General features: G+C 38.7%; 2 protein-coding genes and 1 pseudogene across 2 annotated transcripts; 1 reads left to right on the top strand and 2 right to left on the bottom strand.

Annotated features, from left to right (window-relative positions):
* The first annotated feature begins 524 nt into the window (after window positions 1–524).
* LOC136239643 (mucin-17-like) lies at window positions 525–11908 on the top strand. The gene is made up of 12 exons (XM_066030418.1): window positions 525–709; window positions 2948–5446; window positions 5565–5717; window positions 5767–5994; window positions 6107–6328; window positions 6768–7172; window positions 7283–7485; window positions 7553–7697; window positions 7752–7906; window positions 8326–8793; window positions 8843–11568; window positions 11789–11908. Exons 1-11 carry the CDS (start codon window positions 640–642, stop codon window positions 10904–10906), a joined length of 6612 nt encoding a protein of 2203 aa, XP_065886490.1. The 5' UTR covers window positions 525–639; the 3' UTR covers window positions 10907–11568; window positions 11789–11908.
* A 110-nt stretch (window positions 11909–12018) lies between these two features.
* LOC136237705 (N-acetylglucosamine-6-phosphate deacetylase-like) lies at window positions 12019–17166 on the bottom strand (annotated as a pseudogene).
* Window positions 17167–17497: 331 nt separating this feature from the next.
* LOC136239652 (N-acetylglucosamine-6-phosphate deacetylase-like) lies at window positions 17498–25829 on the bottom strand. The gene is made up of 9 exons (XM_066030435.1): window positions 25566–25829; window positions 23094–23227; window positions 22985–23039; window positions 18529–18744; window positions 18396–18484; window positions 18124–18343; window positions 17941–18070; window positions 17836–17882; window positions 17498–17784 (listed from the first exon to the last, which is right to left on the bottom strand). The coding sequence occupies exons 1-9, from the start codon at window positions 25765–25767 to the stop codon at window positions 17591–17593; spliced, it is 1287 nt and encodes a 428-aa protein (XP_065886507.1). The 5' UTR covers window positions 25768–25829; the 3' UTR covers window positions 17498–17590.
* Window positions 25830–25904: the final 75 nt, after the last annotated feature.

Raw genomic sequence — 25904 nt, forward strand, 5'->3', positions numbered from 1 at the left:
TGTTGCTGCATATATACCTATAGCTATATAGCTAACTATGTCATGATTTAGCTGAGCTCTTTATTGGCTAACATGCATTTAAACTAGCTATATGACTGACATTTAGCATATAGCTGCTTCTGTAGCTGAAGCAGCTACATGTTTAATTGATACCTAGAGGGAACTGAGACAAATCTCTGTATGCCATGCACTGTGACATGCCGGGATACTGGTGGGATTTAGCTATATAAATCAAGGCTAACTGTAATGACTAACTCGCAAACTAAGGGGTTGACAGCAAATTAGAGGTAGCTGGGTGTACTTCAATTTTACCGTTCTTTTCATGCCAAATATGGGCATGGTGCATGTATTGTGTTATAAATACCATGGAATCAGTGTATGCTTGTAGTCTAGACAGTGTAAATAATTGTCAAGCCATTCAAAATCCAAGCTAGCTTGACATTATACTAGCATAGACTTATAAGGCAATGACACAATATAAAACCACAATCGCATCTTTGTGGTAAAATTTAAAGTCACGAGAATGGATCACGTGACACAAACAAACTAATCTCCCCCAGTAGCGATCCTGAAGAAGAAACAGAAGAGCTTTGTTCTCTGTACTAGTAGGTTTTGCGTTATAGGCTACTGTAAGTAGCCATGGCTCGATGGCGTGTTGATCACTCGCTTCTACTTGTTGCTGTCGTAGTGATTGGCTGGAACAAATGTGGTGAGTTTTTGTCAAGATCATCGTTTTGTTTGTGGGCTAAAAGAATGTGTAGTATTATCTGGTATTGTAAAGGGTTTGACTATTCAAGCTTCATATATTGCAAGTACCCAGAGCGCCTTTATATGTGACATCGTTGGTCCGGTAGTGTGTTGCTTATGAAAAGCGTTGGAGCGGCACATGTAGGCTGGCATTAGGAGGAAAAGCCTAACTTGTTTATGACAAATATCGCACTCCCTAGTGTTTAATGCTATACAAACGAAAGTACTCCCTTGCAGTATTTGGTACCAGTTCGTGAACTGTCATATGGCTTTGGAAGCCATACACGTAACTTAGCCTACACATGTGTGTTCTGGGGGAGCCACACACTTGAAATAAATGATGCAATTCTTTTACTTAATAAGAAGCTCTAGTGTCAAGGTTAAACATCTTGAATGTGATGTAACTGTATAGCATCATGACTTTAAAATTTCATGGATTAAATTTTCAAGCTTAAGGTTAGGGATTTTCAAAACATTTCGTGAACATATTTTGGAGGATGCAGAGAGTAGTTTTGCAGTGTAGGAAAATCCTCACAAACATAAACTTTTGGCTATTGAAAATCTATGTATGCAACGTCAATTATTATTTGTCTGCCGTAATGAAAACAATTAAGTTGAAGTTCAATTTGTGCTACTCCAAAAAACCGTATGTCCTGTTAATACTGCCTCTTGAAATTAATCTACTACAATACATACTATGCTATTAGCCGATTGCCTTTATGCAGCAACACTATCAGTTATTGTAATTTAATTTTTGTAATTCATCAATTCATTGCTATGCACTGCTGAGGAAGCGAAACTACTTTAAACCACAATTCACAGTTATGGACAGCAGTATCCTCTCAACTGTTTTATAGTTTATCTATTGTGTTTCCTTGTTGAAATTATCTACATAAAAAACCTCAGGGCTGTTCTACATTTCTTGTATTCAAGTGGACAGATAATGTCCCTTTTCAGCTGGAAGGAATTTAATAATCCTAGTAGCCTTGGCGGCCAGCTACACCATTTTGGGGGTTGCTGTATGCCTGTGTGAAAAACACTTTCAACATCTTTGTAAACTTGCTTCATCCATATTCAATCAGACCTAGCTTCTGTGCATGGAAGTCTAATACTGGCTTTGAACAGCCTTCATTTCTTGCATACAGAATGCTTTTAGCTTAACTTTTGTACACATGAAGTGTTGTAGAAAGACGAACAGATACATATATACATACGTACATACATACATACACTATTACATACACATTTTTTTCAGAAAATAATTCACGAATCAGATGCGTGGTTGGTTTTAATATAGTATGTAATAAATCATGTAGTAAAATTGTATATGATTGCAGGCTGAGTAAGTTGTTTCCAAAAATGCCAGAGAGTCGTGGTTGAATGGGTAGTTTGGTTTTGTAAATTGTAGCATGCCTTGTAGTTGCTTACAACATGAAGCTGCTTTACTGAAACTAGTGGAGATTCCCTGCAGGTGGCAAGAGTAATATGATATCACATTGAATCCCTATGTATAAGTTATTGAATGCATATCTTCCTCTTGTAATTTTTGGAGGCATATAAATTTTGTAATGATATAGTTGCTGTCTGTGAAATTTATATTTTGAGAATCCATGCTAAGGTAGAATACTTTGATTGTCTATATGATTGTTTGTTTTGATTAGTGGCAAGTCATGACTATTTGTGTGTGGAGTACTGTAAGTGTTTGTGTAGTCTCTTAAAATATTCATACTATGTACTTGTGTATGTAAGTATTACCCTTTATTTTGGTAACCACAAAACCAGTTTTAGTGTTTTGTCTGCCAAAATTCAATTTTGCCCCATCAAGTCAACCACTGTTGTATTCAAAGAAGCACAATCTGAAGTTGAATTGCTTGTCAATCATTAGTTTGTTGTTTGTTCAGAATTATTACACAAGTGCGATGACCTATGGACTAGATAGAGTTTAAAGTTTAACTGTGTTCATCTTACAGAAAGTTGTGTGGTTAGGAAACCAAACACAGACAGTTCTAAATTTTAACATGTATATTGAGTTGCTTATTGTGAATAAGAAATGTCTTTATTGTGGAGCCCTAAGAACTATTAGTCATCCCTGGAAAATATGTAACCATTTGCTATACATATGTACATAGACTACATACGTATATACAATTGGTACCACGTGCACATGTATGATGTAGTTGTCATTGTTGGTTTGTGTTAGATGCTCTCACTGTCATTGCCAACTTCAACATGGATGGTGTTAATGGAACTATCACATTCACACAACAGTCACCTACCAGCATAACCATGATAAGATTATCACTGACTGGTCTGGACCAGTATCCATCTGAACAGTTTCCCTGGCATGTCCACAATTATCCGTTTAGGACAAGACCTGATTTCTGTAGTGTTGTATCTGTTGGAGGACATTTTGACCCATTTATGGCCAGTAGTCAACCGGATTATTCAGCAGTTTGCATGAACAATCGTTCATTGTGTGAAGTTGGTGATTTGAGTGGGAAGTTTGGTCCACTAAACCCTGACAGTATGACTAGTGAAGTGTATGAAGATGTGTTCTTACCATTGTATGGAGTATACAGTATTGTTGGCCGTTCTGTTGTTATACATCGTGGAGATGGAGCTCGTTGGGTGTGTGCTAATATTGAATACCCAAGTGATGTCACCATTGTTTATAGTCCATTTCGAAATGTTTTAGTAGGAAATATTTACTTCATTCAGCCTTACATGCCTGTGAGTTTAACAACTGTATTCACCAGACTATCAAATGTTAGTGGATCAGTGAACTCCATTGGTCATAACTGGCATGTCCATGAAAATGCTATTGGGGACAGTGGTGATTGTGCTGAAGGGGGACCACATTATAACCCCAGGGGAATCCCTGTTAGCTCACCAACATATGAGACGTATTGTAATCCATCCAATCAGACTAGTTGTGAGATAGGAGATCTTACTGGAAAATCATCACGTTTGGATTTTATGAATGGCCATACCACATCGTTGTACACTGATACAGAATTACCATTGAGAGTTAATAGTGATGGTTACAACATAGTTGGTCGTTCAGTTGTGATTCATGCTAGCAATGCTGGAGGTCCAAGAATTGCTTGTGCCAATGTAACAAAATACAGTCCTAGGATGGCTGTTGCAAGGTTTCAAGAAGACGGAGTTAGTGGTCAAATCATTTTCCACCAAGTATCTCCATTTTCTCCTACAAATGTCACAGTAGAGTTGACTGGATTATCCTCCAGAGCAAGTGGCTATCATGTACATGATTTTCCAGTAGATGAAACTGTTCCAGGTAATGAGAAATGTGCTAATAGTTTTGCTGGTGGTCACTTTAATCCAAGAAATGTTGTACAAGACACATCCTCACCAACAACATTTGATACATATGAGATAGGTGACTTGAGTGGTAAATATGGTAGATTGGCTGGTCAAAACTCCATCAATACTATCTATTCAGATCCTTACCTACCACTGTTTGGTGTTGACAGTATTGTAGGTCGATCTATTGTGATACATTATCCAAATGGTAGTCGGTGGTTGTGTGCTAACATAAAGTATGACATGGATACAGTTTCTGTTACAGTCAACATCACTTCAGGAACACTTCAAGGGAAACTTGTCCTAACTCAGCTAGCTAATGATCCATTCTCAGAGACTATGATATTTTTAGATGTGGACTACACTGGTCCTCCTATATCAGTCATGTCTAGCCCAAGTATGACACCAACTCCCACCCAGTTGTCAACCAGCATAATGTTGTCTACAAGTATGTCCATGTTCACGTCAATTTCCACTATGCAACCATCTTCTAGTAGTTCAATAATATCGTCGTCTTCTTCGGTTTCGACTATGCTGCAAACTTCTAGTAGTTCAACAATGACATCCATGTCCACTTCTACTGTGCTGCCGTCTGTCACATCAACTTCCACATCAACAACTACCTCTGTGATGCAACCATCTACTACAATGCTACTGTCTTCTAGTGTGGAGTCCATGTCAACTTCTATCATGCTATCTTCATTTGCAACTTCAGTGATGACATCTATGTCAACTACAACTTCAGTTATGTCAACTACAGCTCTTCTGTCTTCTTCATCTACAATGATGGCCTCCATGTCTGCATCATCTGTGCAGCCACAGACAACAAGTATGACACAGTCTGTCAATAGTTCAACTGCTGTAGTATCATCTACTGTAATAGTCTCTACAACACCTACCATCGAAGTTACTACTAACACACCTGCTGTTACCATTTCTACAACTTCTACTAATGGTGATGATGCTAAAACAAGTTCTGAAGTGAAGGAGGAAACTACCACTAGTGTTACTGAAGCACCCACTACATCTAGTATCAGTCTCACTGTTAGTTCTATGATGTCAGTTTCTTTTGATCCTGATCCGATGATGACAATGGACATGAGCTCTATGCTTCCATCATCCACAGGTGGAGCTCAAGGGAAGAGGGATGTTTTTAAAAGACAAACACAGGGATCAGGTGGCTTTATTCATCTCTCAGTACGGACTAGTTGTGGGGCAGGTGCTCCAGCAGTTAATCCTTATGGTGCTCCACTGACTTGTTCACCTGATAACCAACTAGCTTGTCCAGTTGGTGACCTGACTGGTAAACATGGAGTATTATCTGAGAGGAGTTTATTGACTGATCTTAATTTACCATTATCTGGACCAAACGCTAGTAAGTACAATAATGCCTTTAGTTATCATTATGTATACTAAATGTCTTTGTTGATGTTCAGTATACTGGTGTGGCTGTTGTCTTTTTTGTTCATGCATTTGTTGTTTTCTTTCTACAGTTCCTGGTTCAGGACTGGCTATTCGAGTTGGAGATGCTAGCATGCTACCAATTGTATGCGTGCAACTGCCAGCAGCAGTGACCACTTCAATTACAACCCCTCCCACAACTACTCCACCTATTGAAACTACTTCTGCACCAGGCGGAGGCTCAGGTATATAGTGTGCCCTGTATATACCCTATTCATTCACATGTTGTTACAGGTGGTGACAGTATGACGATAGTCATTATAGTATGTGGGGCAGTGGGTGGTGTGATAGTGTTTGTGTTGTTGGTATTGATCATTTGTTATTGTGCGTGGAGACGTCGCAAGAGAACGTGGAAGGCTGAATTTGTGACTACTAATCGGTCAGCGGATTATAAGCCAAGATCTTCGGCTGATATTGAACTTGGGGAGGCCAAATGGAAACAAAGTCACCCAAGTGCTAAAGGTGTGTGTGTGTAGTAGTAGTAGTAGTAGTAGTAATAGTAGTAGTAGTGTGTGCATGCGTGCGTGCGTGTGTGTGGCTATGTGCATACGTTATGGTGTACATTTTACTATAGCTGCTCAATACATTGCACTGTATGACTACAAGCCCCAGTCTGATGGTGACTTAGAGCTGCAAGAAAATGACCTTATCATGTTATTGGAGAGATCGGAAAATGGGGAATGGTGCCGAGGACAAGTTGGTGAGAGAATTGGGTGGTTCCCTACAAAGTATGCACGCCCCGCTGATGAGTCTAACGAAGCTGGTGACAATGAAGGAAAGAAGACGATGCCAGAAGGTCAACTACATAATTACTGTGTACTTTATACTATTACTTCTACTGCTACATACTTTGTAGTGAACTCTACACATAGTCCGCTCTGATACAAATCTTTCTTCCTCTGAAGGAACTTCATTAGTAAACCTCTGTGTTAAGTTTAGTCCTGAAATGACTGTATTATTAGGGTTACCTGAACCTATGTATGTTAGTTGTGTTCTTTTGTATTTTTCTTACTTCTGTATAGTGATACATAGACAACCATGTTAATAACAAGATCACCATTTTACTATGGTCATCCATAAATCATTAGTTAAGTGCACTTTATTATTAGCGAGAACACTGTTCTAAAATTTTAGTCCCACAGGTGATTGTATTATTGGGAGATTAGTTTAGAATTTTTGTTGCTCATTGGTTTAATATTTGTAAGAGCTGTCGATATGTAATGTTTCTTATACAGGTCATATGTCAACAGCTGCTGCTGCCATTTTAGTAGCTAATTTCAATATTCCACGAACTGGTACTGGCACTGCTACCATATCAGAGAATGACATTAGCAAGCTGAAGAGAGCACACAGTGATGTGACTAGCATGAAGAAACCACCTGCTCCAAAAGTTTCACCAAAGAATCGAGACAGGAAGTTCACCCACACTGGTATAGTAGAACCTAAAGACATTGACAGTACACCAAGAAGTGCGAAGAAGTTAAATATTGTGAAGGAAACAGCTGCAGCACCAGCACAAGATGTTATGATCATTACTAACCAGACTGTGAGTAATATTCCAGTTGGTGCTGCTGTCGCTTCTGGATCAGTTGGGTTGGACCAAGTTGAGGTTATCGAACATCCTATATCACCAACATCAGGTCAGTATCTTTGTGGAATGGTAAAGTGTTCAGTAGTAGTTTATTCAAATCCAATGTGTGCGTGCGCGTGTGTGCATTGTGTGGTTTTATCATCTTCTTTCATACTGTAGGTGATGAGTTGTGGATTGCTGAGTACGATCTGGAATCAACTAAGGAAGATGAACTATCTCTCAAAACAGGAGACATGCTGTACATAGTAGAGAAGTCTGATAGTGGATGGTGGAAAGGCAGATGTGACAATGGAGACACTGGGTGGTTACCTGCCAGCTACTTACGAGCACCGACTGCCCAAGAGCTGCAAGACAAAAGAAAGGTATACAATACATGACAATGCTTTATTAATAAGCTGTTGTGTCTAATTTGATTTGTTATTTGTACAGAGAAAGGAGTTTACCTTATTTGGTGATAAGCTTGTTAGCACACAAGATGAAGAGTCTCTGGCTTCTGTGGCCTCAACATCATTAACAGAAAGACAAGTGCCAATTGGAGGAGACAAGGATTTTCCCCCATCTACTGAAGGAATAGGTAAGTGTGTCTTAAGAAAGGAATTAAGTGTTATATACACCTTCTGTTGTGCAGAGTATGTGGCAAAGTTTGCGTTTGAAGGAAATAATGTTAATGATCTCAGTTTTTGGCCAGGAGATGTCATTACAGTATTATGGGCTGAGGACACTGGCTGGTGGCATGGTCAACTTGGTAATAAACAAGGATGGTTCCCCGGCTCTTATGTGGAGGTATGGGTTATAAGTGGATGCATACACACACTACACACGACATACACGCATGCATGCACACAGACAAAAGCAAAGCCTATAGCAGCCATATGAAACACAGCCCAGCAAACCAAAACTGGAATGTCTGTGCACCACTCAGAGCACTTGAGCCTTGTGCAAATCCTCCTGGGGCAAAACTAATAACCGACGGGAGGACTCATGGAGAGAGATTGCAGAACCCGAAGTTTCACAATGACCCCAACACCGCTAAATGAGACAAAGACAGTTGGTTTCCTAGTAATGCCAGGTACCCATTGATGTTACAGCTGGGTGGGCTACTTTCCCAAATGATACCAGCTCACCAGGTCCCCAATATACATGCAACACAGAATACACACACTGTACTGTAGTTATCGTAATTATTGTATTCTGTGATTTAGCCTCAAGAAGGTGTACATGGTGCAGAAGAAGTAGAGATGGAAATTATAGTGGAAGAGGAAGATGACGAATTTAGCACTGACGAGGAAGTGGATGAACCAGTTGCTGAACTAGAAGCAGTTGTAACATCTCAACCTGCAGTGCCACAACCTGCACCATCAGTTGAAGCTCAACCAGACTCATCCGACTCACTAGGTTTTACCAAAGAACTCTCATCTCTTCTAGCTAGCAAGATGGGATCACTTAAAGACAACACAGCAGAAACAGTACCTAAAGTGGCAGGAACTAAGACACAGAACACTACTACAGTAGCTGAGAATAGACCAGCAGTATCAAATAAACCAGTGGTAGCTAACAAGCCAGTCATAGCTAACAAACCTACAGTGGCTAATAAGCCTGCAGAAGCTACAGAAACTGGAAGGATGAAAGGTTCTCAAAGAAGACGACCTCCTCCTCCACCTACAGCAAAGGTATGGTAGATAATTTTACTGCTAAATGTTATTGTATTTTTCTATATAGTCTACTGACACTGGTACTGCTGATGCACCTATAGTTGGTACACCAAAAGATTTGGCAAAAGAGGCCATGGCTAATACTATTGTAACACTAGCAGAAAACATGACAAAGGACATGAAAGATGGCAAGGATGAAGCTGTCAAAGAATCTGTTGCAAAACCAAAGACATCAATTAGAAGAAGACCCCCACCAGTGCCAAAGCCTAAAGCTGCTGATAAGCCATTATCACCAGATGAGACAGATTCATCAGTAAGCAAGCCCACTGCTGTGACAGACACAGATAAGCCAACTACAACTTTAGCTGCAGACAAGCTAGCTGCTGCAGTTTCAGCTTTAGATAAGTCAGCTAAAACAGCCCCAGCTGTGAATAAACCTGGTGAAACAGTACGCACAGTTCAACCTAAGCAGCCCAAAGCCAGGCCAGTGTTACCAAAGAGGTCAGTGAAATCTAAGTTAATGGTCCCCAAAGAAGGTTTGAAAAAGGAACGACCAATAGCTCCCCCTCCAAATAGACCAATTCCACCTCCTCCATCCATGCCTTGTCCCCCTCGACCACCTAGTGCCACACGTTCTGCCACAATTGAAAAGGAAACTCCAGTAAAGCCAGTGGAAGTTAGTACAGTGGAGGCTAGTAAACCAGTAGAACAAGTAGATGCTGGTGATAGTGCTACTGCAAAGCCACCACTAAAGCCCAAACCAAAACTGTTACCTAAACCTAAACTTTTGCCCAAGCCAGGTAAAGACAATGTTTCTGATAAAGAACCAATAGTGGAGAATAAAGAGACAAAAGTCACAGCATCTCCCAAGTTACCAGTTGCTAAACCCGTAGGGAAACCGGCTGAGCCAGTACCAGCACCAAGGAGGAAAAAGCCAACTGCTCCTCAGCGTTCCAGTAGTGTTTCTTCACAACAAAAGCCACCTACAAAGCCGACAGAAACTAGAGACTCCCCAGATGGAGCTGAAGATAACAAAAAGGATGACAGAGCAGAGGTTAAAGAAAAGGTGTCGTCACATCCAAAAAGGCCACCCCCTAGACCCCCTGTTTCCCAAAAATTGTTAGAAAAGAAGCAAGAAAGTCTGAAGAGACCAATTCCTGCTCCTGCTGCTGAAGTGAATCAGCAGGAAAGCACTAAAGCTGTTGAGGCTAAACCAGTAGAACCTAAAGTTTTGTTTGATCTCTCACAACAACAACAACCAGAAGAAAAACAAGAACAGCATCGTGGCAGCTTCTTGAAATCATTGAAGAAATTGGTTCAAAAGTCTGAATCAGAGCCAGTTAAAGAGAAATCACGTACAATAGAAGTTGTACCGATAGGTAGTAAGCAGCCACCTGAGAACAATGCTACACTTGATGCTCCTGTGCCTAGAGCACGATCATTGACCACTCCATCTATTCTGCCATCCCAAGATGAAACTGATGGTGACAATAAAAGACCACCGAAGCCAAACAAGCCTGTTCCAACTCTTCCTCCTAACCTTAAACTGATATCTGAAACAGATGCAGTAAAAAGTGACTCTCAAAGCAATGAAGAAACTACTAAAGTAGACAAACCACAGGCACCAAGGAGAACAAGGAGGCTACATAGTTCAGGTGAAGCTCCACCTACTCTTAAGCCAATATCTGAAACATTGGAAGACTCATTAAATGAGGTACAAAACAATACTAATACTGTAGAAATTGAGAAACCAAAGGCACCAAGCAGAACAAAGAGATCACACAGTTCTAGTGCAGCTCCTCCAACTAGCCCACCAACAACTTCTCCTGTTAAAACAAAGACTAAACCAGACCGGCCTCCACCCCCAAAATTGGGTCAACCAAGGGAAACAAGGTCGCACTCGGTGGGAGCAAAGCCAAGCAGTGAACAAGAAAAGGTAGCTGCCAGTGTGAAACTGCGTAGGGCTGCATGTAGTTATATTGCCAAGAAGACAGGAGAACTTAGCTTCAATAAAGGTGACGTTTTGACAGAAGTCGAACCACAAAACAAACACGGCATGTGCTATGGCATGCTGGATAATGGCACAAGTGGTTTTTACCAAGCCAAACTGGTCGAAGCATTTGCCAATTAAATATTGTATATTTTTATTACTTTGTTTTTGATGTTGTAAAGAGACTCAGTGGATGTATTGTTGTATTTATTTATATTTGTGTATGTTTTTACGTGCAGCACTGTTGTTACTATAGCAACAAAACACTTACAAATCGAGAGACACGTGGCTCTACTCAACATCATGAATGCCATTTTGGGGTTCACCGCTTCCGGATTCTGTCAGCTTTTTGTTTATGCGCGTTCCTTGACACATTAGGTCAGCGGCGCTAACCATTGTCGCATTCCTTATGTACTTAAATGTAAAGAGTGCTGGAACAAACATGTTATTTTAGCATCGCGTTTATGTCTCATCCGAGGGCTCAGTCGTTGCCAGTCAATCCGTCATTACCTGAACGGCAGAGGAAGCCTCGTGGATCAATTTTTAGACGTTTAGCCCGTGCCATCCGAAAGAAAAGATCTCAGACACACGATGACCCTGCGGCGTCTGGCGCGAGTTGGACGATTGCTGAATCACCACAGCCTCTAACACCCAGTACAAGTTTAGATTCGTTAGATGATTTATTGCAAGCAACTTCAAGCAGCCAGGTAGAGGAGTTAACTTCTGCAGAGCCATTTTTGGAGATTCTCAAAGAAGTCAAGCCACTTCTCCGATCCCTACAATCTACAAACAAAACTTCCCAAGTATGTGTATAGAGTGTGTCTTTTATACTGTTTTGTAGTATCAAAGTACGTAAAGGATCTATGGTAGCATGAATTGGAACTGCTGAAAAGCAGTGAGCAGACTTCCCTTTAAAAAAAAACTTTCCTAGTTCATTTTCTTACTACCAGTTTTCACTGATTTTAAGCCTTCTCACAGGTCCCTAGTGGGATAGCATTTACAGAATTTTCTCTTGTTTGGCAGGGTCGAGTTGGAGCTTTGCGTCAATATTGGGAGAGTAAGATGCAAGGTAGTGACAACCCGATGTGGGATTTGATGAAACGTGAACTCACCTTACTACATGAATATCACGTCGGTCAAGGGGTAGGTGATAACACACATACAGTCAGCAGCATGACTCCAAACATGTTGTTATTCATTTTAGAAAGAAATTGATAATGTACTAGCAAACCTTGAATGGCTGCAGGCATAAAATTGACACTTCACTTGAAGCATGCTAAACATGCACGCATGGATAAATTATTCTATATTTTGTATATACAGTTATGCAGTTCTGTTTGTAATTGTGCGTAATTTCTTCAATTTAATATTAATACTAAAATCATGTAAAAATGAATAATAAATATCTGGTGCTGGTATGTACTCAGTGATTTATAGTATATTAAATGTTTCTTGTGACCAAACTTTCTTTCCAGCAATGTTTGTTGCTTGTACTTCTAACCCATCATTGAGAAATATAAAATCTGCATCTTTTCCAAAGTTCAGTGATCCTTTTCGGTCATCTATTCCAAGAAGTTTGGCAGAATATAACAAAGCAGCTTCTAGTTCCTCCACTACATTGCAACCTGGGGCAGAACAACAATATTAATGATAAATTAAGAGACTTGTACACACTTGTCCATCATTGCCATACTACAAAAAGAGAACTTGAACATTGTCACAAGAAAGGCCAATGGCACATACCTTCCTGTTAAAATGTCAGTATCACCTCCACTATCATCTGTCAGTATCACCTCCACTATCATCACGCATAACACATTTGCCATTTTTTACTTCCACAGGTAAGTCACCTATTACATAAAACCCATCTGGCTGCCCAGCCGTGGGAGCAGCATCAGATACTAATACAATACCAATGAGGAAGACAGCAAATGTACACATAACGCTTAGGTGATAAATCAAACCATTTTTGTTTGCACGGTAAGCTATTTGGATTGCGTTGGGTGAAGTGTGGTACCCATCTGCTATCAAGCCATAGTAAAGTTGCTTGTCAGAGTCCCGTGTGATTAGCCCAACTATTCCAGTAAAACTGCAGAGAGTGATTAATAGTACACAAACAATGGAATGTATCTCTATTACAGGCATAGCATTGAACAGATGGGTGATAAGTGTGACTCCACTATCCATCGCCATCTCTGCTTCCTTGTAACTCGCACAAGAATGACCTAGAAGAGGATTATCATGAAGACACAACACTTCACCCCAGATTATTATATCCTTATGTTCTTTGGACAGCCATTCAATAGTTTTCATTGCCCCAGATAGCTCGGGAGCCAAAGTGATAATTTTAACACCATCCAAACTTCCACCATAATATGCCAACAAGTCTTCTTTACTAACAGAATTTTTAATATAGTGAATTGATTGTGGCAGCCTTTCTTCTGTTCAGAAATGAAAGGTCCTTTCCAAATGTAGCCCTACAATATTAGCAACACAATGAACACTAAGTCATGAGATCCATGGCCATTTACTAATACAATTAGGCTGATTAAATGATTGGTGATTTCTGGACTGGAATACCAGCCTGGAACCAAAGAATGTAGTAATTATATTCCTAGTAAAGGTACTATTAATCACTTATCACATGCTAATGTAATAGCTCTCATTACCACACTATATATATACATGTAACACTTTCACACCTCAGATCAAAGGAGCCTATATATACCATGCCTATACTTAGGGAAGATTAGTCAGGTAAAACAAGTCAGCTATTCTTAAAATTTAAGTATGTTTTGCTTTGTCATCTGTGTGATCCTAAATTTTGAAACCTACACAACAAAGCTAAACCTATTTTGTTGATGACATCAAGCACTCACAGCTGTACTGTGGTTTACAATAACTATTGTATACAAACAAAACAATGGAGTACACTAGTCGAGAGAATATACTTTAATATACTTGTCTAATCTGACCAACATTTTTCAGCCCAGTACTCTGATCAGATTCTAACAATCTAGTAGTTGCGTAGTACTAACAGATTGAAGCTAACAATTATGAGTATCTACAGTACAAATTGGAGTACAGCTTGGAACTTCACAGAATAAAAGAAATAAGGTAAGGTTTCTTCATGCACTGTTATTCAACTCCCTGTAGTGAAAACCTTTCAACAGATTACATGTTATGAGGAGCCAACAATAAACTGTTACATCACATACTGGTGGACTTTGTGAAGATTTTTAATTTTATTGTGGGAAACTATCCATTAAAGCTAAAAGTGTAATAATTGTATCTCCCACGCGCACACACACACTACACACATGCGTGCACACACCAGCACACACACACACTACAATATATTAGGCTGCTCTAAACACACAAAGGGTATATGGGAAAAATAAACAGTGACCAAATCATCTCACCATCATATATTCCCCATCCACTCAGTTTCAACAAGAGGCAATGCTATCACTGGGATTCGATCTGGGGACTGAACAATTGCAAGTTGAACGCTATACCGCTTTGACCAAATGTGATCTGTGGTTTACTCAAGCCTATATGTAGGTTTACATGCAGTTTAAAGTAAGAATTCAATCGAATTTTCGTCTACATACTTGCACTAATCACGCTGTAAAAGACAAACGACGGCAGTTAGAAGCTTCATTTTAATATGACGGATTTCTTAGATGAGCGCTTTGCTTGACACAGCAACTGCTTCGATACATGCATCGGTTAGTGAGATAATCGCCTGACTTCAAAGGAATGTAGACAGACAGCTTTTCAGCTTTATATAGACCAAGTATGCTAGTGTCCACTGATGATGGTAGCAATGCAAACTTATCACTATAATACATAACGCCATAACAACTAGTTGAGCTCATGTATTCCTTGTAGCATGTATGCATATGCACATTACATAACAGGTGATTCAATTATCTAAACAAGGAAAAATTTTTTCCTTGTACTTGTCTGTTTACTTTTTTGTAATAATTTTTGACTGGTGAACCAGAATTCTGAGCACCCGTCCCAACTACAAATTCTGAAAAGTGAAACAGCCATTTTGCTTCATTTTTAGCCATGTTCAACCATTTTCACAACAGCATTATAAACGAAAAACAGTATCAAAACTACCTTTGAATCCAGTTACTATGGACAATTCCTGCTATAAATGTGATAGTCAGCACAAGGAAGACAAAGCAATACTGTGAATCGACACCTTACACTGTCACAGAAAAGAAATGGGACACATGAAATTGACAAGGAGAAAACATCCTGACCACCTGGCAGACTCCTGTAAACGTTCAAGCGTTAATCAGATGGCTGCAGGTTCGAGGCCGCCCAGGTCCAGTCGTGGATTTTTTCTTCTTTCTCCACCTTTTCAAACACAGTTTCTATAACAACTTTAAACAGGCTGTAGGACCAGGTGTCCTACAGATCTTCAGCACTTGTGCTGTAAAGCCTTAATAAATAAAAATAAATAAATAAATAAAACAAAGCAGGACAAAAGTAAGTCCATGACATGATCCATGAATTGTACATGCACATGTATGCACTACAGCATCTCCAACGGTACCTGTCAGGCTAAAGCAATGTCTAAAAGTAAGCCTGTACTGTAGCTTTAGCTGTTATTAGGAGCTGAAGGCATCACTTAGTCAGTCAGCAGAAAGTTCTATTGAATAAAATATTTATTAAAAATTGTAGCAGCATACTGGAAGGGGTTGAGTCACACTAATATTGGGCTTGGTTATAGCTGACTGTATAATAATACTTCCAAGGTGCCACGAAGGCATTGTGAGGTTTCTAGTCAATTTTTTGGTACATAGAGACATTACACAGGCATGTAAGTCTATGTAACATACAATGCAGTACAGTAGGTCATATTAAACCTTTTTACTGTATAATGTATTACTGAAAAAAGAAGCAATTTACTGATTTTATCATACAATACAGTAGTACTGTGTTTGCATTTTCATATGGTCGCTACAGAAAGTTGTGTAGTGTTTACAGCACAATTTACCCACTTACGGTACCGCTCAAATACAACGTCGTCTCATGAAAGTGAAAGCAATTAGAAACTCACTAATTTAAGGGCATGGTACTTGTTTCATTCACGAGTCTTCAGCCCATTTCATTTGGGATAAATATCGCAAGCAAAACAGGTGTCACACTCTTTAATTTACAATATTTAAATTGCTTGCACTCTTGTAAGACGATGTTGCATTTTAGAATGTATTGTTTAAAATGCATGAACATTGTCTCTAAACAACAGTACATGTCTTTTACTCACTTTTGTTACAGATCTCAAAATCCTATATGAGTTCTGCAAACAATATCTGAAATCTACTAAAACATTAATTTTGAGCTAAATTACGTACCATCTAATGTTCAAATAGTTACTAAGCAAGCTGTCGCTGTACTACAAGGTTTGTTAATACTGTACAACAACCATACTAGAACCTTTTACTTGTCAAAACACATACACACAGAGCACAAGGGTCTTGTAGATGAGTTTCAAATACAGTTTTAAAATCCAGGTTCTTAGTTGATGAGTGTCTTCTCAACTGTTTTATAGTTATGTCTACTGTATGCAACAAAGCCTCAAAGCTGCTCTTCATTTTTATACATGTACAAAAGAGATTCTCTTCTTCTTAACTTCACTATGCCTAATGACCAGACTGTAAGACCAGGAAAGACATTCTCAGGACCTTCAGTAACTTATCATATTTTAAACTGCCACCTTAGAAAAGCTTAGTTGAATACAGGCGGCACTATACAGCCCTAGTGTAGGTTCTCATATACAAGCAAGCTGGATGCTTTTGGAATGACAAACATATGTGACTGGGTTTATGAAAACTGGTCTTATCAGCAGGTTTGATTTTTAGCCCCAAGTGCAATGCTATGCACATGATTACACAACAAATTTCTTTGCCATAATCAGCAGTTAAGATGGTCTGCTTCTGCTGACTGCTTTTACCAGGCAATAAAAACTGGTTTTCCAGAAATTGTCACATACGTACAAACATACATACACGACATGAGCTGTGGATTCATGCAAGCAGTAAATAACACCCAATGTTGTGAAACAACACAATAAAGGTATAGTATACAGAACCACCTCAAGAGATTTAAAATATTGCTTCAGAGACCTGACCTATAATTTCTGCACCCATGACTCCTCGGCCTCACTTTAGACACAATCTAGGTAGACACATATAAACAACATTGTGATAGTAATCATGGCTGCTGACTTTTTGATAGCTTATAGCTGGGATAATTGTGAGACAGAAATCAGTGACACCATTTTCAAGCAGTTGTTTTGAAAGAAAGTTGACATGCTCCACTGCATTTTCTGGATCACTAGCAATATCTTTACCATACGCACCTAAATGATGAAACAACATATTGAAACTATTTTGTAAATAACATTATATATCTAGCTTGTGGAAGATGGGTGGGATACAAGACACTACTCGCTACTGTGCATTTGACACTGCCCCAGCAAGTTGATGCATCGGTCAAAAGATAGGTGATAACATGCATACAGTCAGCAGCATGACTCCATACATGTTGTTATTCATTTTAGAAAGAAATTGATAATGTACTAGCAAACCTTGAATGGCTGCAGGCATAAAATTGACACTTCACTTGAAGCATGCTAAACATGCACGCATGGATAAATTATTCTATATTTTGTATATACAGTTATGCAGTTCTGTTTGTAATTGTGCACAATTTCTTCAATTCAATTTTAATACTAAAATCATGTAATAAATAACAATCAATTAAATAATAAAATTATATCTGGTGATGTATGTGCTCGGTAATTTATTGTATATTAAATGTTTCATGTGACCAAACTTTTTCTCCAGCAATGTAAGTTGCTTGTACTTCTAACTCATCATTGAGAAATATGAAATCAGCATCTTTGCCAAAGTCCAATGACCCTTTTTGATCATGTATTCCAAGAAGTTTGGCAGGATGTAACGAAGCAGCTTCTAGTGCATCTACTATAGTACAACCTGGGAGCAGAACAAACGTTTATTATTATAACAATTGTTGGTTTGATTTACCAGTCGCTTCTTTCAGTCCTCGTACACATTTGTCCATCATTGCCATACTAAAAAAATTGAGAAATATAGAATGAAAGGAATATAAGAAAAGTCAAAGAACAATACCTTCCAGCAAGGATGTTGGTGTTGCGTTTTACACATATGCCATCTTTTACTTCAACTGGTAATTCACCTATCTCATAAAATCCATCTTCTAGGCCCGCAACCACAGCAGCATCAGATACTAATACAATTCCTGTGTGTAAAGTAAATGTATAGACATTTAAAATAAATGAACAATTATCGAACCCTTTTTGTTAGAACGGTAAGCTATTCGGATAGCATTGCGTAAAGTGTGATGCCCATCTGCTATCAAACCGTAGTAGATTGGTTTAACAGAGTCCTGAGAGTCTTGTTGATCTTTAGAGCCTTGTTGATCTTGTTGATCTTTAGAACCTTGTTGATCTTCAGAGTCCTTATCAGTATGCCGAGTAATTAGCCCAACTATTCCAGGATCTCTGTGGTGAAACTGCAAAGGGTGATTAATAGTACACAAACAATGGATTGCATTAACTCCATACAGGAAGCATAGCGTTGAACAGATGTGTGATAAGTGTGACTCCTTTATCCATTGCCTCCTCTGCTTGCTTGTAATTTGCACAAGAATGACCTAGAAGGGAACTGTCATAAATACACATTTCACTTCTACCTTACCTATTGAGATTACTATTTCTTTATGTTCTTCGGACAACCATTCAATGGTGTCCATTGCCTCAGGTAGCTCAGGAGCCAGAGTGATAATTTTTACACCACTCAAATTTCTACCATAGCAATTTAAAAGATCTTCTTTACTGACTACTTCTTTAATATGGCTCTCAATGTGGCAGCCTTTCTTATCTTTAGAAATGAAAGGTCCTTCCAAATGTAACCCTACAATAATTGCAACACCAAGTAATGAGATACATGACTAATTTACTATTACAATTTGACATTTAAGTAACAAATAATCTGATTTCTGGACTGGAATACCAGCCTGGAACCAAGGAATGGTGTAATTGGATTCCTAGCAAGGGACTACACATCACATATTAGTGATGACTCAGTGATCAAAGACAGTTAATCACTTATCACATGTTCATGATGTAATGGCCATTACCACACTACACTACTGGTCAGCATATACTCAACTCCCACAAAGGAGATTGCAGTATCTTTGCAATACAGGAAGTCACCAGAAACGTGACCTATCAAAGTCGCGGTGATGTATTTCAAAGTTGATGGATAATGTTTTTTGGTTGGCAGTTGGTACCTTACGGTTTTGTGTTCTGCAAACCTCTGACAGGCCCAAATAGGCACTTTCTGTACAACTGCACAATATTGTATTACATAGGGGAAAAAAATCTTGTCACTTTTGGGTTTCTCTGACCTTATTTAGTAGGTAGTTGGTATCATGCAACACTCTTTTGACCTTTTAGGATAGGTGGGTTGTGCTGTATTACACACCTGGCTGCATTAAAACTGTATAAGTTAGGTAAACAGTTTGAACAGTAAACCAAGGTTTTTATAACCTTTAAAAACACACACACAATTTTTTTCCTGCTTTCTCATCTGATCTAGATTGTTGCACTAGTCTCTGTGAAACTATTCACTGGAAGCTACAAACACTTTTGTTTCATTTTTGAATCCAGCACTCACAGCTATATATGGTTTTAAATAACTATTGTACCAAACAGCAAAACTCTGTGTACACTAAACCAGTACAATTTCAATCCGTATTCTAGTAAGCCATATTTCCAATCCAATGTCAAGTTACAAACCGACTAGTACATAGTACACACATACATTGTACCAGGTTGTAGCTAACAATTACAAGAAAATACAATACAAATTGGAGAAGTAGATCATAAAAAAGGAAAAATAGTATAAGGCTTCTTACCACTGTTTTTCAACTCCTCGTAGTGAAAAACTTTCAACAGACTATACATACATTAAGAGGAGTCAACAACAAACTTATACACCACTTGGGAAAGAATTTTTGCTTCATTCTAAACTTCCCTAAATTTGGGATCTACCCATCAATGCTATAATTGTACCCCCACAGCTAGTTACATACTAATAATAAGATCAGCCATATATCAATCAACCTGTAGGCTAGTCTCCCTTTTGGGGAAAATTACAAAGAAACTAGCACTTGTGCTTGATATTTGAAGGCCTTTTCACACTACAGTCGAATGTGCATTGAAGCCAGACCAAACAATTTCACACCTGGGCCGGATTGACCGCAATGCGCATTCAATCCGGCTTCATGTCAATCCACCTCGAGTGGTGAATTGGCCGGACTTGATGTATATTAGCTCCATTAGCAAGGGGGTGCTGTACAGTTTCCAGATATCTCGCGCAAAGCATGGCTATTGCATCAAGACTAAAGCGACGGCATACCTACATGGTGTTATACTCGGCTTCTGGAAGCAATGCAGTGACCATGAGTGAGTGTTGAAGGAATAGCTTACCCTTCTGAAATCATTGTTCCCAGTACAGGTTTCCTCCTAAGAATTAACCAGCTTCTTGGCACCCAACGTTTTGTAAGTGTACTAACAACATTCCTCGCTGCAAATATTTTTCTGACTCCAATGGAATACGAAGAAGGTAGTACAATGAAGGACACCATTTAATTTTTCGTTATGTAATTGGGTATTTAATCACATGTTATGAAAGCGAATTGAATTCAGTTGCTACACACGAAGTGTGAAATGGATTGATGCGCATTCGATCCACTTTCAGTCTGACCACAGCTGGATCCGCATTCAATGCGCATCAAGTGTGAAAAGGCCTTGAGATGTACAATGCAACCATTAATAGAATGTATTGGCACTAATAACAGCTGGAATACTGGTGGAAATAAGCACTTAATAATGGATAAGCAGTCAGCATTTTGAGAAATAGAACGAATCATTGCCAAGTCATTTTCTGATACTCAAGAGGTCTATAAAGAAGCCCACAATCATATGACAAACCATGTTTCATCATTTTAAGTCACATGTTTATTATGCCAGTCACTTAATGGTAGTAATGCATACTAATCATTTAAGACCATAACACAATTAACTAGTTGAGCTCATTTCCTAGTAAAACAGTGGTAACATGGTTTATCCAACTGATGAAATAAAACTACAGTCAAGTGTCCATTACATCAACATATTCTACTAGCTTACTACATTACAAATTGCAGCTCTTAATACATTTGTGTTCAGCTACCTTAAACGACATTATCTTCAGCTGTAGGTGACCCCCTTTGATCCTATGATTCCTTAAAATTCCTAAATTTTCCTTGCACTTGTAATAATACTGCCAAGGTGCCATGAACGTACAGTACTGTGAGGTTGGTTTCTGGTCAATGTTTTTTGTGAGAAAATGCAAACCGTATGACAAAATCAGTGAAGTACTTTCCAAAATACAATTATGCATAAGACCATACTGCATTATATCCACATAGACACTGCATGCTTGTATAATGTTGAGCTGTCTCTGTGTATGGCCACTACAGAGAGTTATGTGTAGTGTTTACAGTGGTACTATACAAAGTGACACATACCCATTAATTTATGAATATTGTGTCTAGACAACATTGTATGTTGCTTACTCATTATCATACAGTACAATAGAACTGTACCATACATTACGATCAAGAAAGTTTGGGCTTTTCTTACCAAAAATAGCACCCTAAAACCAGCCTCACTATATCTTCATGGTGCCTTGGCACAAGCGCAATGCTAAATGTTATTTCTCTTTTTCTGCTAGATACTTTTCTAAGCCCAGTGGCAAGTCTTACAAGTAGTCTGGTGCCTCGGTGGGAGGCCTGGCCAACCTGGAGATGACTGTACAATTCTGCGTGCTGGATAAAGACTTGTGTTAAAACTTCTTTTTATTTTATCCAACCCTATGCATTCCTTGTAAACAACCTTTAATATTTTGTCCTCCCTTCCACCCATCCCTATTGGAGTGCATCTGATCACGGTCGACCTCTGTTAAAAACTATCTAAAATGGTTAACTGTTGACCTACAGGTTAGAGTTAAAGCACCGCTGCGCGTGCGTACAGAAAATACAGTACGAGGGGGTGTGTCGAGAGGCTAAGACAGCACAAGGCAAAGCCGAGTACTGCATTTGCCTTGACACACCCCCAAGTACTGTATTTTTCTTACACAAGCAAAGTGGTGCTTTAAGTGTTATATTGTACTTCCCGGTCGTGTCTGGCTAGTAGCGATTTTCTCTAGTACTCAAACCGCTGCAATTTTCGGTGATAAGGATACCAGTAAGTGTTCATATAATCATAGAACAAACTAATAGGATTAGTTTGGCTAGTTTTAGCTATTTACAATGTCACGCACGTGATCAATTGTACTGTCTTAGCGGAGTCGTGTTTAAAAGCTTCGTGATCAGGCGATCAGTAAGTGTTTATACAATCTATTCCGAGCCATAGAATGAACTGGTAGGATTAGTTTGGCTGGTTTTGGCGATTTACAGTGTGTTGTGTACGTAACATTCCTTAAATAAATTCTCCGTATAATCATATTGTATTTGCCTAATTAGCTGCATAACTGTTCTGTATGACTCATACAGTACAGTTATGCAGTTGATTAGTACTGTATGGACAATACGATACACGGCATTGCTTTGATCCTCCCATGCAAAGTACAATATTGGAAGCTAAGGAATTGGTATAAAACATGAGAAAATTTGGTACCCAAAGCTCTACTACGTATATTATGAACATTTCGTGAATAGGCAATAAGATAGCTTTCCCAGAGATTGTCATACGCACACACACACACACACACACACAAAGCAAAGCCTATGGCAGTTGTGCGAAACACAGCTATTGCCACCCAATGAACCAGCACTGGGATGCCCGTGCACCACTTAGGCACTGGAGCCTTGGGGCAGGGCTAGTAACTTGCAGATGACTGACCAGTCTCACAAAGAAAGGTTGTGGAACCTAAAATTCCACAATGACTCCAACACTGCTAAGTGACAGTTAGGCATTTGTTTCCTCAGTAGCCAGGCCAATGCTCTAGCCACTTGGATACACAAACATACACACAATTAAAAAAAAAAAACTTTGAAAAGGCAGACACAATTATATCTTCAAAGAAGCGTGAAACCTTACAGTACCTATAATTTCTGCGCCGATGGTTCCTCCTTTCCTTGGCCTCACTTCAGATACAATCTAGGTAGTGAAGTAGACACACATAAACTACGTTGTGTATTCATGGCTGCTGACTTTTTTATAATTATCAGTTGAGACAATTGTGAGACAGAAGCCGGTGATGCCATTTTCAAGCAGTCGCTTTGAAAGGTAGTCTGCATCCTTAGCTGCATTATCTGGCTTACTAGCAATATCTATACCATATGCACCTAAATGATGGAACAAACATGAATCATATAACCAAGAGTTCACCCATACACAGTGATACTATTTTATGAATAACATATAATTTTTATACATATCTTGTGTAATAACTTCATGAGTAGGGTACGGCATAAAACAAGACACTGCTCACTAATAGAGCTCGACAGTATTGAAATTTGAATATGCGGTATTAGTAACAGGAAAATATCACGGTATATCGGTATATAGTTAGCTTGTTATTGTAGTAACTATTGACAACCTCAAGTTTTTGCTTAGGGTGTGTCTGCTAAACCGTCAACAAATTGGATAATTAAACACCAAAGGCTGGGTTAAAACAATCCTATACCAGTATTCATTGATATCCTGGTATTTCGATATATTGGTTATCAAACGCTGTCACAGTATGATAATCGGTTATGATAATTTATCACGATAAACAGTATTACCGATATATTGCAGAGCACTACTCACTAACTGTGTATTAAGGTGATACAGTGCTACAGACTAGTCTCCTTGTATTAGTAGGATTGATGGTGCTGATGGGTAAAGATATCACAAACACATCTTCAAACACTGATGGATATTTTGTGACATAGTGTAAGTTACCAATTATTATTATTATTTTACCAATATTATCAATACTTGTTAGAACAAGACTACGGGAGAATATAAAGGCTATCCAGTAAAACAGAGGGCTGTTATACCATCTAACACGTTTCTCACAATCATCTTTATTCAGTGATTATTGTTGCCAAAGCACTTCACAAGCTATGTTGGCTAATGGCACAAAATTACTTCAAAGTAATTTGGTATTGCTTAATTGGTAACTGGGATACGCTTGGTACTACTGATAATATTCTGGGGAGCTGAAATATCACAACTCCAGTAAAAACAATATGCAATACATTAAGTAATACTTACATGTACAAGTACTATGCTTGAAACTTGAAGGAAATCTCAATATTGCATGGAAAGAGGCACAATTATGTAAATGTGTTGCGTTGTGCTCATAATCATAAACTTATAATCAATTACAACAAAACTTGGCTACAAATAAGTAGCTTGTGCATACCAAATTGTAATTGATTTGACTTGGCTGTTAGGATAGTGCAAGTCGCCAACTACAGGCATCATTTCGTCAAGCTATTACAGTCGCACCTCTCTAATCCAACACCTGTGTAATCCAGAATCCTCTCTAATCAGACCAAAATGTCATTTACCAACACTTTTGTGTAGAAAGCAACCTCTGTTATCTGACACCTCTGTACTCCATAATCCAACACAAACTTTGATTCCCTAGACTTGAAAATACATTGTTTTGACCTTTGTAATCCAACAGAGAATAATAGCGGCATTAAAAACAATCACAGAAAATAAATTTTAAGCAACCAAAGCATTTTATTGGTTGACAATAATAGGAAAAAAGTTGTAACACTTGCAAATTCCAAAAATAATTCATGTTAAAATGCTTTGTGTGATCTGTTTTACCTGTAATTTACTGCATAATCCAACATAATTCTAGATATTGTACAATGTCGGATTACAGAGATGACTTGATAATCCAACAACCTGCTTGATCCAGCAAAATTTATGGCTCCCATTGAGCGTCGAATTAGAGAGGTTTGCCTGTATGTAATTCCTTACTGTAATGACACATATACACTTCTAACTTGCACTATTTAGCCTTTTACTACAAACTATATCAGCCATGTTCACAATAACAGTAAGCCATTCTTGGTTCCTGATCCATGGGTACCTGCAACCTTGTCATCCAAAAAAATAATTCTGTTCAACTGCACCTTCTTGGTGGAAATGCCGCATGTGTTACAATGAATTTATATTCTCTTTTAATTGTTGCGTGTGTGCTCTGGTAGGGAAGAACAGCTTTTGCCGAGGTTAATAAAAAATCATTGCCAGGGCTCCTGCACTGATCACTTTGGCTATCAGTGTACGGTAACCCTGAGTCTAGGCCCGTTTGTATACTATGTAATATTGTCTTAATAATCAATAAGACGTTTATCATCATCATTCAGAAAAAAACAATCAAAATAATACAAAACTATCCGGTCCACCAATCAGTTTCCCGAGGGGTCCGCAACTACGGGTTTTCGATTGACATGATTCGGGAATCACACTGATTCTGCCATTGATTCCTGGCACTAATTTTATTGATTCTTATTTCCAAATAAGGATACAAACATAGAAATAAGGAGAAACACAAAGGTTTACAGAAAAAAATTGACAAGTTTGTGATTCCTGATTCCAGAATCACGTCTGTAAACCATCGACTAGAGTTGCGGACCCCTCGCAGTTTCCACTGTTTCTAAATACGCATGTACTTACCATTAAATTGAATATCAATTAATCCAGGTGCAATTATGAAACCTTGACAGTCTATTTCTTCGTCTGCTCTTTTTTTAACGTCAAAGAAGTATTTTTGAGGGTTAATTATTCTTCCGTCTTGTATCCATAGTTCATCCTTACTCAATTCCCCGCCTCTCACTATACGAACGTTCTTAAGTCTTACTACTTTGCCTTCAGCCATTGTACTAGTGCTGCTTTATATTCTAGGCTCACAACTGATTGTGGTTTCGTGTGGTTTTAAATCTGTTTCGGGATCTGTTTCTGTTTGCAAACATTGACATATAAAGAGATTTTGTGTAATGTTTATGTTAGTTGTGA

Source organism: Dysidea avara, chromosome 11 (genome assembly GCF_963678975.1).
Source record: "Dysidea avara chromosome 11, odDysAvar1.4, whole genome shotgun sequence".
In the NCBI taxonomy this organism is placed as follows: domain Eukaryota; kingdom Metazoa; phylum Porifera; class Demospongiae; order Dictyoceratida; family Dysideidae; genus Dysidea; species Dysidea avara.

Bases quoted from the DNA above. Each gene is read 5' to 3' on its own strand.
- LOC136239643 (XM_066030418.1), top strand. From the start codon at position 640: ATGGCTCGATGGCGTGTTGATCACTCGCTTCTACTTGTTGCTGTCGTA. The intron at 7,698-7,751 runs GTAAGTGTGTCT...TCTGTTGTGCAG, and splicing joins CCCATCTACTGAAGGAATAG to AGTATGTGGCAAAGTTTGCG. The intron at 8,794-8,842 runs GTATGGTAGATA...TTTTCTATATAG, and splicing joins CTCCTCCACCTACAGCAAAG to TCTACTGACACTGGTACTGC.
- LOC136239652 (XM_066030435.1), bottom strand. From the start codon at position 25,767: ATGGCTGAAGGCAAAGTAGTAAGACTTAAGAACGTTCGTATAGTGAGA. The intron at 23,040-23,093 runs GTCAGCAGCCAT...TTCACTACCTAG, and splicing joins CAACTGATAATTATAAAAAA to ATTGTATCTGAAGTGAGGCC. The intron at 17,883-17,940 runs GTATTGTTCTTT...CAATTTTTTTAG, and splicing joins ACCAACATCCTTGCTGGAAG to TATGGCAATGATGGACAAAT.